Raw genomic sequence first — 18,588 nt, 5'->3', positions numbered from 1 at the left:
AATTAGACTGCCTGAGAAATACCAATGCAGTGATGTCTAACTATCCTAAGGGGGCTTACCAGTTTTATTAATTATTTTTACTGAAATTTATCCATTTTGATACTGAAATTTATCCATTTTAATAGACAAAAACTTTGTTTCCTTTCTTTTCTTTCTTCTTTTTTTTTTTTTTTTAAAAAGTTATCATGATACTGAACAAGGCCTGAAATACAGCACTTCACTAGTTCTAAAGCAAAGCGCATGATCTTAAATTTGCTTGACAACAGGGTGAAAGGATTTTTAGAAAAGTTGGAAATTCTTCTATGGAAAATTCCAAATCCTGAACAGCTCCACTGCTGGCACCTTTTTCTTTCTTTTTCTTTTCTTTTCCTCCTCCTTACAAGAACAGCTACCAAAAAGGCAACCAACCAACCCAGGAAGGAACTCATCTGGAAGTAAATGCTGCAGTTTGCCACTGCTAAAAATCAATGTTGTTGCTCACTTCAGTACAAATTCACTGTGCTCTATTATTGTGCATTAGAGCAATAATTTTAGACCAAAATCCAAATCCTGCCTATTTTGCCATGTTTGAGATTCACCATATAAATCAAACTAGAATATAATCGTTAACTGCATGAAAATTAGCAAGCAGCTACTTACTCTTATTTATGAAAAATTGGAAAACATTGATTCTCCCACGATTAGGATCAACTTCAAGCTAAGTACAGCTTCAATATTTGTATTTAAAATATCAGTCAGGATGAGGTAATGTAAAACAGAAATGCAAGTTGAAATACTGTATGCACCACCTAAAAAACTGTTAGCCTGAAATGTACACAGTGATTTTTATTTTTATCTTATTATTTCAAAAGTATCTAACAATCTGAAAGGTTTTGTTATACTTAAACAGTCAGATTACTTTTCCAAAATTACACAAGCAACATGAATCTCATATCCATTCATATTTGATATAGACTCCTTAACCAGGTGTTCTGTTCCTTAGGAAAATGTCATGGGGGAATATCATTCGCGTGGTTAGCACCATATCTAGATTGCACAGTGAAATATGTATCTTGCTCAAGGCTTGCAGTTTTTGTAGTTTACAAAGTGTGGCTTGATGCAAGATTTTAAGACTCTGTAAATTAATACGATTTTTCATTTCATAAAAAGTTTTCATACTGCTTTTGTGCAGTTTTTTTTTTCTTTTTTTAGATCACTAGGACTTATTTAACAAAGTTTATTGGTCAATACCCCAAAAAACATTTTGCCACCAATTAAAGAAAATCTAACAAGGTAGAATTTATTCTAGATTTTCCTCTGAATTTCACAAAGCAGCATTTTTCCAGAAACAGAAGTCATGATTCCTACTTAAGAGATTAATTAGTCTCACATTTTAAAATCTATTTCATAATGTAAGTAACACGATCCAAAAAAATGCTTGTGGGAAGATTAGCAACTAAACATGCACAAAGCAATTAGTTTCAATCAAAAACAACCCCCCCCCCATTCTTTATTTTATTCCTAAGAAGCCCACACACAGATATAGTGTGTTTTGAGACAGCAGAAGAGCAGAGGGCACTGTAATTAGGTGAACTTTAAGTGGTGATAAACAAGTGCCTCCTTTATGAATCTGAGATATATATGAATGATAGAGATTACAGACAGTAAACCACAAAATGACTAATTTCTACTGATTTCTATTGATTTTTATATGTAAAAGTCCATTTCATAAATGAGGACAAAGTATAATACAATAGTAATACCATCTTGCTGGCCACATCTGCAATTTCAGGAGAGTTTTTTTCTAATTCTGTTGCTTAATGCTGAAAGTATATGCAAAAGAAAATTTTAATCCACTTCAGATCACTACGGTTTTACAATTAAAGATATTTATCCTAATATACAATAATTAGCTATTCACTGTTACATTAAACTTTAATCTTGCTGTATCTTGTGAATAATTACTTCAATTTAAAGCATCCCTTACTTATCTATCACAACTGCTAGCAGTTTCTCTACACATTTTACCAATTTAGAACAGGTACATAGACATTTGTTTTCTCTCAACCTCCTATTCAGTTGCCAAAAGTGCATTCTAGAATTTCTGATGATGGAGATGCATCTGAAAATTCAGCAAGCCAGCCGGAAAGAAGGGGACTTTTGGGCATAACCGTGTATATATTTTCATTCTTCTTTTCCAAGCAGAATAATTCCTGCTAGAGCCCATACCTGCCTCAGTGTCTTCAAGTATGTGCAATGTCACCGTCTCCAGCTGCACTACTGCGCACTCAACCCTGTGGGCTCTCCATCTGAAGCACAGGGATCATCAGTAACCACTTAGTTTTGCCCTACGCAGTGATGAAACGAGAAGCAAGAAGAAAATTCCTTTGGGACACATGTTCCTTCCTTCTGACAGAGAGAGGCCATGACTCTCTTGCAAATCTAGCTCTTTCTGGCATTTAGAAATAGCAGAGGATTTATTCAATATTTACTTGGTGCTCTAGCTTTTAGGACAGTTCTCTCATGGTTCTCCCACTCCTACTCTACCTACATACAGGCATTTGAAATCAAAACTAGCTGGTTTTCTGGTCCCCCTGTCTTTTCTAGGCCTTCAGTTTTACCTACTAGGGCTAAACAGACTTCAGCCTTCTGTTGTTGCCTTCATCCTCAGCAAAAAAAGAGCTGCCAAGAGGACCACTTTATCTTTATCCAAATTAATACACTGGCTATCTTATAGCTTCACAGCCAGGATGCAGTGGCATATATACGCAGTATATATGATTTTCCATGTACAGTTACCTGAGACTAGGTAATCTACAGCTAAATAAAAGATACTAACATGACTATTGTTATTTCAATGTTCTTGCACCCTCGGTATGTTCAGACAGCCTTAACTTTTGATTAGAAGAGGTAACTGAATGGAATGCTGCCAATAAGACCTATCAAGCAAACAGGCAGAACACAGTTGTCTCCCAAAAGCCAGCGTGCGCAGCCTGTGCCCGAGACAGGTAACGGGCCTCCTCCAGCTGCACTGGCCACGGACAAACCACGGCCCCGCTAGCCAGTTCAGGCACGAGGACAGCAATCGTCACAACCCACCTAGTTCCCCAGGTTCATCTACACTTCCCTCCTCGCTTCCCCAAAGAAAAAGGAGGCCTGCTGGACAAGAGCTCACTCTTCTTCTGCTTACATAAGCATGCTCTGCAGAGTGTAAATTTACAGCAGTGAATCACAGGCCACCCCCTCCTGCTGTGCAGATGACAAAAACAAATCACAATTAGGCTTTTTTTTTTTTTTTTCCCTCTGCTCGTGTGTTGAAGAAATGATATGCCATAACGCTAATGTCACGTCAGTTTATCATTTCATTTCAACAAGTACCAAAACAAAACACCCCCTTCCATTCTTTAATGTACCACGAGCGTAAACCATGACCAACAGATTCAAATATTAAGTTCTGCAATTGACACAGAATGGACTTAAAATACTAAGAATTCTCAACTGCTTGAAGATTTTTTTTGTTATTTTGGACTTAAAAATAGGATCAGAAATTAAATTGAATCGGAATAATAATTAAAAAAAAACACTACTGGTGTAACTACTCATTTTGGGGAGAAAAATAGCTTTTGAGACTCTCAATTTTGTTTTGTTGCTGTCACCAGCAAAAATTCTACTGTTGTGGAACTATTTTTGAGGTCTGAAACACATATTTTTCCTTTGACAAATCTGAATGATACAGGAGCTCCACACAAAGCTTTGAAACTTCCAAAATAATGAGAAAGAAACCAAGCTCCACTAGGTGAACATTTTAATAGTATCACTCTCTATAGTAAGTGAGCTAGGCAATCTGGGGGACAGAAGCCTAGCAATGAATCAGTGAAAAGAAAACTATCCTGGAAGAAAGCTTGTTTATGCTGGAAAGGCTGTGCAACTTCACCCGACCCATTTCCCCTATGACCTAACATGATCCCGACACGCTGGCCATGTAGACTTAGCACTCAAACAGGTAGACTCTCATTCTTAAGTCCTACAGAGACCAAATAAATAAACAAATACAAAGGCTAGAGAACATTTTACATTTCTACTGCTGCTACTGCAGCTTTTAGAAATGGAAATACTCAAGGGCTTTGGTTCCCTTTGGCACCGGCATCACCAAGCTTCAGTGCAGTATTGCCACAGGGAACAACAGAAAGCTGCAGGTCCAGAATTCAGAACAAACAGCATCATCTAATGGCAGAAATCCGATGTTGCAGATCACGGTTCTACTGCAACTTCCTTGAAAGAGGCAGAAAGAAGGTCTTCTGAAGATTAGGTGCTCTGATATGCCCTCATGTACTTCATCACCCATTTCAGAGGGAGGAGAAGGTATACTTGGTAAGACGCAAACAGGAAAAGAAAACTGAAGGCTTTTTGATCAGTTTACCTCAGGATGAAGCTTGTAAGACATGAGAGCTCTGCAGGATCCAGTGAAGGGGAGCCACGGGAGAAAGGTAACTAACTGGACCACACTGAAATGAAACTGCATACCAGCCTTTTCTAAGCACATTTTTAAGCTCCCCTTCACCTCAATGTTTCTTTTTCTGCAGAAAATGGTACCGTCAAAGTTAATACTAGAATTCGGTTATATGCATTCATGGTTTAAATCCTGCTTGCTTATCAGGGCTCTCCTCCCCTCTCCTTCTCTCAGCACGAAGTGTTGTACAGAGCCGCCTTCATTTTCTTCTCAACCTGGAAGTAGCACATGGAGTACCACTAAAACCAACAGCTATGCCGTGAATCCATCACAAAAAGTCGTCTATCACATACAGCATGCTCCATGCTCCTCAATGAAATCGTCTTACTGGTGCTTCCAAAATACAAACTACCATATTACAGCACCAACGGCCAAACCTCCAGGTCAGAAAAAATAGAAAATCCTCATTTCTGTTTGCTTCGGATCTTATTTTGCTTGCACCTGTTTTTACAAACTTTAGAATTCTCACAAAAGCACAAGCTGAGACATTTCAGTATTTCACAGTTACCATAAGTATACTAACTACTCAGGAAGCATATGAAAAGATGACCAATTCTTGAGGCTCACAGAATTAGAACAGCAAACACGACGTCCTGTAAATGCAGAGGAAGAAAATGCCGTACGTATCCAAAAGGGATCATGTCCAACAATCACAGAATTACAGCATCAGCCCATTGTGAAGCCTGGTGCGGCTTTAAGAAAAGAACAAAAATCTCATGTGGGATGGCAATTAAGGAAAGAAAAGGGAAAAAGGAAAGTTCATGCTGACGTTAGAACAGTGGAAAACAACAGAGAGAACAGTAGCAAAATTCCCTGTTCTAGTAATGGAAAAATATATCTCACTGGTATCTTCCACCAGGAAAATCATAAAGAATTTGCAGTAACAGTTCAGATCTGAGCTGCAGAAAAAGTATTCAGAAAGGCAGACGTTCCTCCAAATACCACAGCCTTGCCGCCAGCAATCAGTGATACTGGCAAAGAGTAAGAACCAAGGAACCAAGAAGAAACAGGCTACTACAAGTCTTCAACCTTCCACAGAAGACAAATCAGAAAGTGGTTATTTTAGTAACAGTTTTCCTACCATTTCAGTACTCCAACCATATTCAGTTCTTAACCTATTAAAGCAGCAAGAAACATATGGGTTCAAATGGTGCCATTCACCTAACTAAGAATTATATATAAAGAGAAATTCTTTCAATATATCAAAACACTTCACAAGTTTCTGGAATTGTAACATCCTGTGTCCTGCTAAAACACTTCAATCTCATCATTTCAAATCCTTATAGGCCTCAAACTATCCACCAGGAAAAAAGAAATGAGGGGACTAACCAAGACTGCTGAAGAAATCAGGTATCTTCTGATTTTAGGGGATTTTTCTGGCCATTTGCCCAACAGATGCTGAGATTCTTGAAAAGAGAACAGGGGCTGCAAAGCTCAAGAGAACAATTCCCTGTGTCAAAAAGGTGAAACACTGTAAGAACTGCCTACAGTGCCTGCAGGACATCTGTATCCCACCCATTTATATAGGTATGTCGGTTCATGTTTGTACTTACAAAAATTACTCCAAGTATCCAGGACTAGTTCACAGCACACCTTTCTTAAAGCACTACATCGATACTATATAGGCCATCAGATGAGCAAAGCTGTCATGGGAACATAGGAGAACTATTTCATATAAATGTCTTTTTTTAAAATGTTTGCAATAAAGGGAGCACTTTTTCAATAGTTGCTCATTTTAAATGGGCATATAAAATATCTCTGTTTTGTGAACTGTTTTAGTACTTATCTTAAGCACTTATAGAAAGGTTTGGTCTATTTAAAAAGGCCGTTTCACAATGACTTGCTGAGTTTTCCTGTAAAAAAAGGCTACAGTCCTGTGCCACATCATATTATAGCAAGTATGGTTAAAAAGCAAACAACCAACCCCAAAAATGTGCATAGGAAAGAAAGGCCTAACAGGCCTAAAAGTTGGTTCTATCTCATTGTTTGGAAATGTGTGCTGAGCCAGCCTGCTTTAATTTTGAAACATAGAAGATATCTAATCACTCCTTTCTATAGGCTTTCTTCACTTAAAATAAACAAATAAATAAATAAAGATACTATTTTCAGCCATTACTTAACAACTTAATGTAAAACTATAAACTACACAAAAATAATTGCCTCTCCACATTTTTTTATTCCCAACACCTCCAAGTCTTGTTTTTGCTTTTGACAAACATATGTTGCAAAAAATCACCATTCAACAGCTCTCTTCAGCTAGTGTAGATCCCCTGTGTGTATATTCATGGTCTGGTCAGTCAGAGTTTCAGCCAATGATTCATAAGAATATAATAATATGCAAACTGACCTTTACATCCTGTTATGCATAAAAGATGATGATCACAGTAATCACATACATCAAGTAAACCAATAAAAATAAGCCCTAGAAAGGAAGTATGGTATCCTGCATATGCCAACCTCAGGATTTAAGCTAATCATTGAGTATATCCAGAGTCAGTATATGAATATGTTTTCATGTAATATGCAATTTAAATGCCACTGGTAAGTCATAAAGACAACAAACTGGACAAGCCACATGCAGTGACTGGACCAACCATAGCAGTGACTGGATCAGCGACACCATTCGTGTGTTGGGGAGTAGGAGTGAGGGCAAGGAGGAGCAGAAAAGGAGGATCAGGACAAGAAAAGAACATGAAATTGCTGCCTAGAAAGGGGCAGCATGATTAAATAAAGCCTTGTACTATTCTTCTAGCAACAAATGAATCACATTGAGACAAGCATAATTCAGCACTTTATAAACTGCATTATATTACGCATGCATCTCTGGTTTCAAGGAAAACAAAATAACCTCTTTATTACTCATAGTGCCTCAACACTTAGAGAGCTTATGATTTTGATGCTCCAGCATTTTCATGAAAATCTTCCATGGATCTGGCAGTTATTTTAGTCTTTATGATTGGGATGCAGCTGGCATAAAGTGTCCAGGAAAAGTGCGCAGGAGATTTTGAAGACTAACATAAAAGCCATGAGAGAAGGACTTGAAACTGTTACCTTAATATGCCACAGCAGATATTTTTTAAGACACTCTGGAACCTGAGACACTCTTCTATTTGTGCTACCTCAAAACTAACAAATTTAATTTCTATGGAAAAAAATAAGATACTAAAGCACCTCTATGAGAGAGCTCACTTGAAATTTTACTGCTAACTTGTACAATGCTGCACCCAAATAAAAGTTATTAATTAAAGGACTTAGTTGTGCAACAGTCTGAAAATAATCTTGTCATTATCTAACACAGCATTAAAACATCAGAATTGCCCTAGTCAAACATTTTAGCTGGTGGAAACATGTACAGCTTTTAGCTAAAAGATTGAGTTAATCATACATAGCTCACCACTTTAGAGAACTAAACTCCTAAAAGACCCCAAACCTCTTTTACCTCCTCAACTCTAAGCTAAGAATCCCTTCCATTTTAGTATGATGCTTAACATTAGGAAAAAAAAATATTTTTATGTAGTTTTCTACAAAGGAATCAAGGTTTATTTGTCTTTTCTCTGTCTGACTCTCTGTCCCTCAACATTATATATAGTTAAATGTGGTGTGCTGTTTGTTACAGGTAACTCCAGGCCAGGCCAGATCAGGCCAGGAATAATAATGTTTAGCTCAAATATTTAAACCTGAAGAAATAGAACAGATAAAGACATAGGGTCTTTCTGACTAACTGCTATGAGAGAAACAGTTAACCTGGTTAAGATGTGTTACCTGGCCTGCTAGGAGTATTTTCAAATAAAAATTATCATCTGCTGTTAAATAGAACAAGATATTTGTCTGTGGGTTGAAGTTTTCCATTTTGTATCACTACAGCAAGAGGATTAAGTTAAGGAGCTAAATTGTGACAACTTGATCTATGAACACTGGCAACTTTTGCTAAACATATTCTAACCGGATTCACTGCACACCCTGCCCCAGTGCAGAAAAGAAAGGGAAACCGAATTCCAAACAAGTCAAATCTTGTTCATATTTTCAGGCAGAAGAGTTTTCAAATTAGTAAGCTAGGCTTACATAAAATACTTAAAACACTTTGGCTTAAGTGTATTTGAAAAAAAATCCAAAATACACCAAACAATAGCCAAACATTTTATGTGCTCTTTTTGTTGCAATATTTTTAACTCCAGAATCTTTTCTTTTCTTTCTTTTTTCTTTTTTTTTTTTTTTTAAATTTTCCCCAAATGTTTCCTTCCTCTGCTCTGCATTGAAAAAAAGCAAGGCAATTACAGAAGAAAAAAGCCTCACTGTAATCTGAAGTGAAGAATAAGCATGTCAAAAAAATCCCTCACAAATCATTTGCCTCAGAGTGATCCCATTCAGCCAAGAAGGTGCTAGGTACAGGTACCAAAGACAACTTAATTCTCCTCATCCACTCCCCATAAACATCATAACTTTGCCAATGAAACACATATTCCGAGATTACCGTCACCTAATGATCCATCACCTAATGACCCACCAGCATGGCCAGTATCTGAAGTGTCCTGGGCATAAAGGTCTGCATATATGAGGCTGACAGAGAGACCTCGGGAACTGTCCCTGTGTGTATTGACCATTCTGCTCTCCAGCAAGATTATGCAATTGGAGACCAGGCAATTCCTCTCTCTTCATAGGAAAGGGAGGGAGGCACAGCAGAGCAACATCAATGTTTTTCCTTTGATTTTTCAAGTACTGATAGTACATCTAATTAAGTGACTTTAGTATTTTGAAACAAGTTACACTGCGTAAGTTCCTCACAGAACTCTCAGTTCCTCACAGTTTTAGGGGAGAAAATAAGGTTATGTAGCAAACTACTATCTGTCACAGTAAGGAAGAATGTCATCAGCTCAGTTTCCATTAGATATTCCCTAACACGAAGCAATATATGCAAATGAATTGCCACTGCCAGTTGTCCATTTGTTACATTTCTATTACAGACAGCTGTATCTTCGATATTTCATTTTCATCAGGCTTCTTTCACAGGGCTCATTCTTTAGTAAAAACAGTTCTACTACATTAAACCACCACAAAGATCTGGGCTTTAAAATGTGAATAGAAAGTAAGTTCTTAAAGTCTCCCCCCAGGAAAACAGTAGGTAAAACTGTGGTGTATAGGCAAGCAAAACCAAACAAGCAATGGGGAGGACGGGAGGAAATTTCACTTTTTCCTTTTGATAACCTCATTCATCTCCAACTACAAGTCAAATCCTCCACTCCTTGCTCAGCCTCAAGACCCACCTCCTTCCTTTCAGCACATTTAATAGAACCAGACAAAGCATCATTGTGAAGGGGACACAAAAATCAAAATAAAATCCACAGCACTGCCCAACATGCATGACAGTAGCTCTTGACTTTTTTTTTCTCTCCTACAGGAGAACTGCACATTCACTCACAGCTTCAACATGCAACCGGTCAACACTTGGTGCCCTATGCGTAACACACCTGTGTAACGTACGTCTAGCAGTTATACATGTTCTGTTTTCTTTTCCTTGTGCGCAGCTCAGGGTTATTCAGGAAAAAAAAATCCACATCTGACAAAGGATTATTGGTGATTGTTACAGATTCCTGATGCCTCAGTATGGCAGCACTCAGTAAAGACAGATTGCCACTGCGTGGTTTTTAGGTAAAGCAACATTACAAAAGCCAGCATGCACTGTTGATGTTAACACTGTCCAATATTAAATGGCCCCAAATTAACATTTTATCAAGCACTTCTCTTACCAACCCCTACCCTTCCAGCCTCACAAAACAGGCAAATGGGCAGTAAGCAACAGCCATTTTAATAACTGCATCTCATTTTACAGCTTAAATGTCTTCACCTTCCCTCGCACCTTTAAGAGCTTATCGCAATAGTGCAAATAAAACTATGAGGAAGAAAAGGCATCAAGAATGCATTCCTAGGGCTAGCAGAGCACAAGCCAAAGGACACTTTTTTAAAAAACAAAGAATGCTTTTTAAACACTAACTGCAGGAGCAGTGAAGCTCCAACAAGAGATTTTTCTGTTGTGAAGCATTACAACAAGATTTAACACTACTGCCAGAAACCGAGGGCACTAATCCCCTACAATTATTGTTTTTGTAGCAGGTGGAGACCATAAACACAGAAAGAAGAGCAGCCTTTGCAGGGTAATTATCCTCCCACAACAGGCATTCCCTGTTGCTTTAACTCTGCTGCTTGTGCTCCCCACAGCAGGGCTACTGAAGCCATCCCACCTCAGGACATGCATCCCGCTGGAGGCCAGAGGACAAGGAGGCCAAGCCTCACTTTCCATCACCTTCCAGCAGTCTCCTGAGACCGTGGAGAAACTCAAAGGGCTTAATCCAAGCCACCACGCAAGCCCTTTGGGGACTATTTACCTCTTTAGAGAAAGCGAGGTTTCCTAAGGTTATCTGAAAATAATAAAGACTTTTTTTTTTTTTTTTTTAATAAGTGCTTGATTATTATTAGTGCCTTTATCAATGCTTTATCATAAGACAAAATCTAGCTTATGTTACTTTGGATTGAATGCAGCATAGCATAAAACTCTTGCAATTGTGAGATATTTCTCTGAAGAAACAGGGAAATCATGAGCTTCCTTTTCATTCAACTCTAGGTCTGACAACCCAATCAACATGTGAAAAAAAATATAACAATTAAAAAAAAAAATCACACAACACTCATACCTCAAAGTTTCTGCTTTCTCTTTGCGCAAACATGCATTCCTGTATGCAAACTGCCTTAAAAATGGAAAGTCCTTTTGCCGGGACCAATTTCAAATGCATGAAATATACTGAGGGTGCATAAACAAGATCACACTGCTGGCATTTCTGAAGTTTCAATGGCACTTTAGTAAGGTTCCATGATATCACACAGAAGAATCTAAGTAATTTTCAAGACAGCGTAAAGCAATAATATTTGCAGGCAGTTTAAGGCAAGTTAATACCCAGCTTCTATTGAAAACAGTAAGCCTGCATGCCTAATTGCTCCAGGGCCTTTGAAAATCCCAGCCAAAAAGCACAATAAGCAGTAAATCAACCCTTTAAAAATGAAAACACTTCCCCCATCACAAGGTATTCTGGCCCACTAAAGTGCAATTTACTTATATAAGCACCTATTGCATCATAAAGGTCACAGACAGAACTATACAAAGCCAAAGGGATTAATAAGATTAATACTATTATTCAAAAATATTAAAATCCATTATTTTATACAATAATATGAATTTTCCACCTGTGTGCCTACAGCAGGAGCAACTGTCAGACCAAGAGAGCACCAGCACTGCTCAGATTTTCCATCTCTCTCCCCTTCAGAAGAAAAGGCAGGCAGCGGAGTCCCCCTCCAACACAGTCTGAAAACACCTTGCTGCCATTGTACAAGTCTAACTTGGTGGGCACTGCAGCAGGTGAGGCCAGATTTCATCGCATCGGTACAAGAGAAAAGATGATCTTTGCAAATTAAAGTCACAAGGTATATAAAATCATAATCACAGGAAAAATATTTAGGGCTCAGAAGTTGCTCACAGAGATTGATCTTTCAATACACAATGTCTCAAAACTTTACTGACAGCAGAATTAGACTCAGATTATCTCGTCATATGTAACTTTCTGCACAATAAAGCAGTATTAATCATGGTACACTTGGTACATGGGCCTCATTTGTGTACCTTAAGCAAGAAGTAAAAATACTCTGCATCTCCTTTTCTCCTTGTTTCAAACAGTCTGTCTTTTATGATTTTCATTTCCCAGCCTTGAAATTAGATCCTTAAAATGAGATGAAATTTTTGATTTCTTATGATTATTCTTAAATTAACTTTCTTCTTCTGATTCAGAAATACAGCAAAACACAGGAGAACAATCCCAAACATCCCAATGCAAAACAATATCAATAACAAAGGCTACTCGAGGAAAGTTCTATCAGAATGAAGCTGCTATTGTTTGTAGGAGAAAAGAAACATAACTTCCTCAGACTCAACAGAGGGTGTCTCTAAAACAAGAAACCCACAATGAAGAACTGGACAAAAAAAGCTTTCATAAAGCTGAAGTCACTGTAAGAAGCAACATTGTATTGCCCAGGCCCAATAGAAAAGAGTAAAATATGTGATCTTCTGCAATGCTCAGGAGCATCATAAGCCATTTTTCAGGATAGTTTTTCTTGAATTTGAAATTGAATTCTTGAAATTGAAATTAGGTTGGCCTAAGAAGTCGAGGGAAGCAGCATGTTGTATTACTTTCAGAAAAGGGATTTCATAGTCAAAAACGTGCTGTTGTTCCCTCTTTTTCCTTGCCTAGGAAATGGAACTAACTTTCCAAAAAGGAATTCCTCTCCAAAAAAAAGGAATTCCTTTCCAAAAAGGAATTTCTTTTTGGAAATCCAAAAAAGATTCAAAGGCAAAAGATTCAAAACGATTTGATGGAAGCAGACCTACATCTTAAATGAAAGTGGCAGGCAAAAAGAACAGAACCAAAAAGGGAAAAAAGAAAAAAGAGGAATGGAAGAAGAAAATTCAAAGATTAAAAATGAAATTCAAGCAGCAATTCCCAACAATTTTCCTTCAAAGTCTGATTAAGGTTTGGGCTCAGAGACATTTTCCTCTTAAAGTACCTGCAAATGTGAAAATAAAGGAAAAATACTGATCCTATAGCTTCGCAGGCTCTAGCACTGAAACAAGACATAGACTGATCCACATTACAGAGTGATTAAAAAGTTCATATGCCTATTACAGTAACTATAGATGAACCTGATTTTTTGAAATACTAAGGCAGGCAAAAAAAATGCGTGGTTTTGCAACACTTATTTTAACCTATTTGTAGATCAAAGGTATGCTTTATTAGTGATCAAATAATGAGCAGATGTATACATCTGTTTACACGTCAGAGTTTTGGGAGGAAGAAAAAGAAAAGAAAAAGAAAAGAAAAATCTTACCTTGTCTTGATTTTCCTTATTTTTATAACACAAATTTCCAATCAAACGAATGAGATGAGATTTAAAACCCACAGCTGGATGTGAAATTTCTTCCTGCCCAGTCATAGCATGTGTGGCAGTAAAAATATTTATAGTCTGTTTCCCAGCAAGGTGAGTTAATCTCAGGGTATCTGAAAAAAACAAAACATTTTAATAAATTACTATATCAAAATTAGTCCTTGCATATCACTTTACTGCTATTTAATAACTGTTAGCTTCAAAATTAATCAACAAAACTTCAGATATTGAGCAGTACATCAAAAGTTTGATTATTTTAAAAAAGTTTGTGCTACTATGACCATATAAGAGTGTCCCTAAATCAGAAGGTTATTTTTGCATCCTTTTTACACACTGACCTAGTTCAACACAGAGCATGAAGGGTGATTCCATTCATCTCTACTTGAAAGCTTATGAACTGTTAATGATTCTGCCATTCCAAGTACGGACTCACATTTGGTTAAAATCATTTGAAAAACAGAGGTTATGTAAAAAAAAAAAATCGTTCATTTCAAACTCATACTAATAGTGGGATTCCTTTTCCTTTTCTCAAGTCTTTTTCGAGCTCAGTAAGGTGAGAAAGGATTTTCAGTTCACCTAGCACCTTGCCATGCCACTACAAATCCTTGACCGACTACTGTAGTTTTGTTAACTAAGGAACACTAATGTTTCTGGAGGTTAGATGTTAGTTTAGAGCAACTAGAATTTTTCTTTTCTGTCCTTTTAGAAGACCTAAACAAACACTTAGTCAGAAACTAGAAAGAGGGATACTAAAATGTGTGAAAACTGTGTTTCATAAAAAGACTACCCTCAAAGTTGAAGTCACACCAGCACCTGAGAGTCCATACAGCAGCCAGTTTACTAGAAACTGTGTGTATATTAAAAAACAAGCAATTAAAATTAACTATTTTCCCCCTGATAGCCCTGCAATGTTAATAATTGGCCCAGCATAACATCTGCCCGAAAATGCTACATGCAGCTTACAGTGAAACAAGACGTAGCAAAACTAGGTTATAACACAGGGTAAAACAGTAATGTACCCTGAAGAAAAATCTCAATGACTGAAGAAAAAACTTTGAAAGTTGAATTAAGAAGAAGGGAAAAAAAAAAAAAAGAAAGAAACACCACCACCAATCCTTCCAACCTCATTACAGGGCAAACAAAATGAAATGAAGAACCTATCAAACCTATCTACCCAGCCTGGAGAGCGGGATGCAGCATAAGAACAGCAGCAGTCACCTTCAATGTGCGAGGCCAGGCGCAGGAGATGGTGCTCCTCTCAACCAGGGCACATCCTACAAAGCACAGCAACTACCTCCCGGAATGTCACCCATGTTCTCAACTGAACACCTCATTTTGCCATTCCTCCTCATGATCCTAAAGAGTAACTTAACCCTTCCAATGAACGCCTCAGTCCAAAAGAAAACCTCCCTGGTGATATTCTCCAAATACTGTGCAATCAGACTATTAATAGTGCTAAGGGCGCTAAAAGTGCAGTAGCATTTAGCACTACTCTTCTACTGAGAATAAAGCTCCTTAGTTCATACATCATTCAGGTATTTTTCTAATCCTTTCTAAGACTTTCAAACCTTCTATAACCATAGATTAACTTAGACCAAATAATTTTCAGTAGGAGATGGGTTTCTCCAGAGATTATCTGAAGCTGATCTTCATCAAAAGATCTCCCCATTAAAAGAAAATCTTTTCCAACATCTTCAGATCAGGGGTTAGGTGATATCCAGTAGTTCAGGAGTTCTTCATCCATTTTGTAAATCTAAGGAGCTGTGCAGTCAGAAGATACGTTTAAAGAGAGCCTGTAAGATACACTGATGAATTCCTGCTGGCTGAGGGTGCCTGGAAACTATGAAGGTCATGCAGGCCAACAACGTTATACTTTGCACCTATGTTTAACTAGCCTGAAGACAGCTGGAGAGATAAGTCAGGCTGTGCACAGCTGGAAACAGCAGGACTGGCCTACACACCACCACTAACCTTACCAGACTGATCTGCACCTCAGAATTCCACAAAACACATGCAGATAATATATATATTGTTGCAGGTTGTCTTAATATAAGTTATAAAGGGGTGCACCTGAGTATCATCAAAAACAGAGTTGTTCTTATAAAGAGGCCTTTACAACATCTCAGTATTGAGGGCTGGTGAACAGCGGTTTCAGCCAGAACATTATGCAGTTGATTCTCTAACATCCCTCAGAGTTACTCAGAAAGCTGTGCACTATATCAGTTTCAGAAAGCATTACGATTTAGATGGCACAAGTCACACTCTTTTTCCTCCTTTCTCTCCAAGTATTTAGGTTCTCTCTGAATCGCCCCGGTTTCATTTTATTTAAAGATGTTATTTTATTCTTACTTAGCAGAACAAAACTTCCTTCAATCTAACCTTTCAAAGCCACTGCATTTGATTATAACTTTCAATCCATATTTAGTTTCAGTTTTAGCTTGGGGAATAGCAGGGAACAGACACTGAAAAGTCCCATTTCTACTTCTTGAAGTTGTTCTTCCACACATGCTCAGTCAGTGGAAGAACATAGGAAATGGCTGCCCTCTGCACAACTCTTACCAAATAAATAGCGCATTGCTGAGAGTTGAATAAAGGCTCTGTTGGGTTGTAGGAGGCAACAGAGCAGGTAGACCAGCTAAAAAATTCCAGGAACAAATCAAATATTTGAAAATGTAGATTAATTCAATCTCCTATTTATTTATTTTATTAGAAGGTCAGAATCATAATTACCATCAGTTGTGAAAAACATGTTTTCATTCACAGGGCAAGATGATCTGAATCCAGCCAGCACTTCATAAACTCTGTGGCTTTTCACTCACCTACAGCTGTTTCAAGCAACCCAGGCAAAACTTGTAGATGTTCTAGCTGTCCGTTGTTTGATGTCATTTCACAAAGAACGTCAAGGAGTCGAATTGTAACCAGTGCTTCCTGTAGATGAAAATGCATTTCTGAAAATGTTAGACGAAGGGTAACATCCCAATGTAAAATCTGATGATTGAGTGAAGGACAAGAACTTTCAGAAATGTAGTTTCTTTGCACGTCTTTTGAACTGCCAAAAGTAAATTTATATAAAATAGGAACACCTTTCTAGAACAACAAGGATGCATTGTGTTGCAGTAATTTTTTTTCTACGGTCAACACAGTATTATATGCGCCCTGAAAGATCTCAGGGAAAACAAAACAGAGCCATAAGGGATAAAATTTTAACAAAAACACAGTAGCTTCCAAAAGTAGAAATACAGAAAATTACTAGCTGAGAAAATTATTTCTGTATAAATGTTTTCTTTGAGTTTATTCAGAAAGTGCGTCCCACTTTAAAGACAGAAACACCGCCTGCAAGACACCAATGTTTTATCCGCAGGAATTCTGTAAAGTTCTGTGGTCGAATGAACTTTGGCTGCGAGAATTTACATTATTCTTGAGTAAATAGGATCAGAATCATAGATGCAGCATTCTGGTTAGGTATGAGATGCACAATTTTATCTGCATATTATTTATTCAACCAGAGAACTATTTTTTTGCTCATGAGCTGCGTTGATGTGTGCTTAGAATGACAATCCAGCACTTACAGAAAGTTACCTTAAAATTGTACAGAATAATTTGGAATACCACATATTGCTCAAGAAAGACTGCGACTGCAACCTGATTGCTTACAAGGTGTGCTATGTAAACTGCAAGTTGCCATGAAAAGGCTCCTACATGCATCAGAGCACCTATTTCCACCTTGCTTTCTTCTTGTCCACGAGATGGGAGGTACAAAATCCAAGGTTCCCTAGGGAACCCACATACACCTAATAAATTACACAGCAGACGAGAACCAGACAGCATTTTAGGAGATAGGTGAGCTCAAGGGTGTTCAAAACACTTCCAGTGTGGCCTCCCAGTTTTGGATGTTAAGACAGCTTACTAGTACAGACACAGATTGACCAAGCCATACAGCTTCAGGGCCACGGGAAAAGCCCAGGAATAGTTCAGCTTTTTAGCATAGGTTTTGCTCAAAGTATTTTTAATGACAGATTCTACATATACACTTTTTTTTTTCATTGAAGTACAACCTTTAGGCTAAAACTAAAATACTCAAATTATCAAAAAGAAAGTGGTGCCTTTTTTAATAATTTCTAGTGAGAAAATAAACAGTTTCTTGAAGTCATTTAGTTGTTTTTTCTTCTCCCATGGAAAGCATGGGTTATGTATAAATATATATCCGCATATTTTATTAAAGGTGTTCTTGCAATTTCTTTTGCTTTACTCAGCTATTTGTGACCTGTGTTACAATCACTAGATATCCATATTCTCCACCAAACAGTGCTATTTAATTTATCCTGTGTCATATAAGTAAAGGATAAAAAGTCATTGCCTAACAAGGCAACTGATACAGCAGTATTCTCAGTACCCAGCACCTTCAGGTTGGACAGAGACCTTCTGCTAGGCAAAAACAACTTTTTGTTTTGTTTTGTTTTTTTCCAAGAACTCAAACCACTGAATACTTGAAAGTAACCACAAAGAATTAAAAATAAAAATAAGGGAGTGAGGGGGAAATTGTCTCAATATATTTTCTCTTACTGCCAAGTTGATACCTTCTCTGGAAGCAGTTTCTTAGATATCTCAGATTAAGAGACTAGTGAAGTTCTGTGTACAGGGGAACAAAGTGGGAAAAAGGAAGCTATCTCTGTTATACAGATAAGAATAGATGTTGAAGACTTGCCTCTCATTTTCATTTTTCTGATACACCCATCTATAGCTTCCTCTTGAAGTGATTGTGTAACTTTCCACAGGACCTTTTTATGCATATCTGTACACTGAAACTTCTTGCATGTATTTCATTTCCCCACCCTCTCCCCCACCAAAAAAATCGGAAGTTATTACACTGTTTATACATTTTTTATGATAATGTTAAAGTTTTTCATTTTAACTGCAAATTACAAACAGGAGAAATGATCTTAGGAGTTTCTCTGCCTGAATCTACCACAGGTTAATTTTAAGAATATTTCCCACTACACGCCTATTGTTTGACCAACACATACTAAGGTTTCTCAGACTTTCAAGTTTTCTGGCTAGTGATTGCTTTTTACTTTTTTCCTCCTTTTTTGTTCTTTTTTTTTTTTTTAATAAATACA

At 37.5% G+C, this 18,588-nt stretch overlaps 1 protein-coding gene across 1 annotated transcript in view; it reads right to left on the bottom strand.

Moving 5' to 3' along the window:
• The window catches only part of ATXN10 (ataxin 10), a 93,860-nt gene that overhangs the window by 29,978 nt on the left and 45,294 nt on the right, over window positions 1–18,588 (bottom strand). The window contains exons 8-9 of the mRNA XM_088537367.1: window positions 16,291–16,399; window positions 13,415–13,584 (exon numbers count right to left, since the gene is read on the bottom strand). Coding sequence (XP_088393493.1) covers window positions 13,415–13,584; window positions 16,291–16,399 — 279 coding nt within the window. The remainder of the gene's footprint in view (window positions 1–13,414; window positions 13,585–16,290; window positions 16,400–18,588) is intronic.

Source organism: Tinamus guttatus, unplaced genomic scaffold, assembly GCF_059628265.1.
Source record: "Tinamus guttatus ecotype Peru unplaced genomic scaffold, ASM5962826v1 Tinamus_guttatus_pri_ptg000749l, whole genome shotgun sequence".
Taxonomy (NCBI): domain Eukaryota; kingdom Metazoa; phylum Chordata; class Aves; order Tinamiformes; family Tinamidae; genus Tinamus; species Tinamus guttatus.
This window is presented reverse-complemented; position numbering and strand designations above follow the sequence as displayed.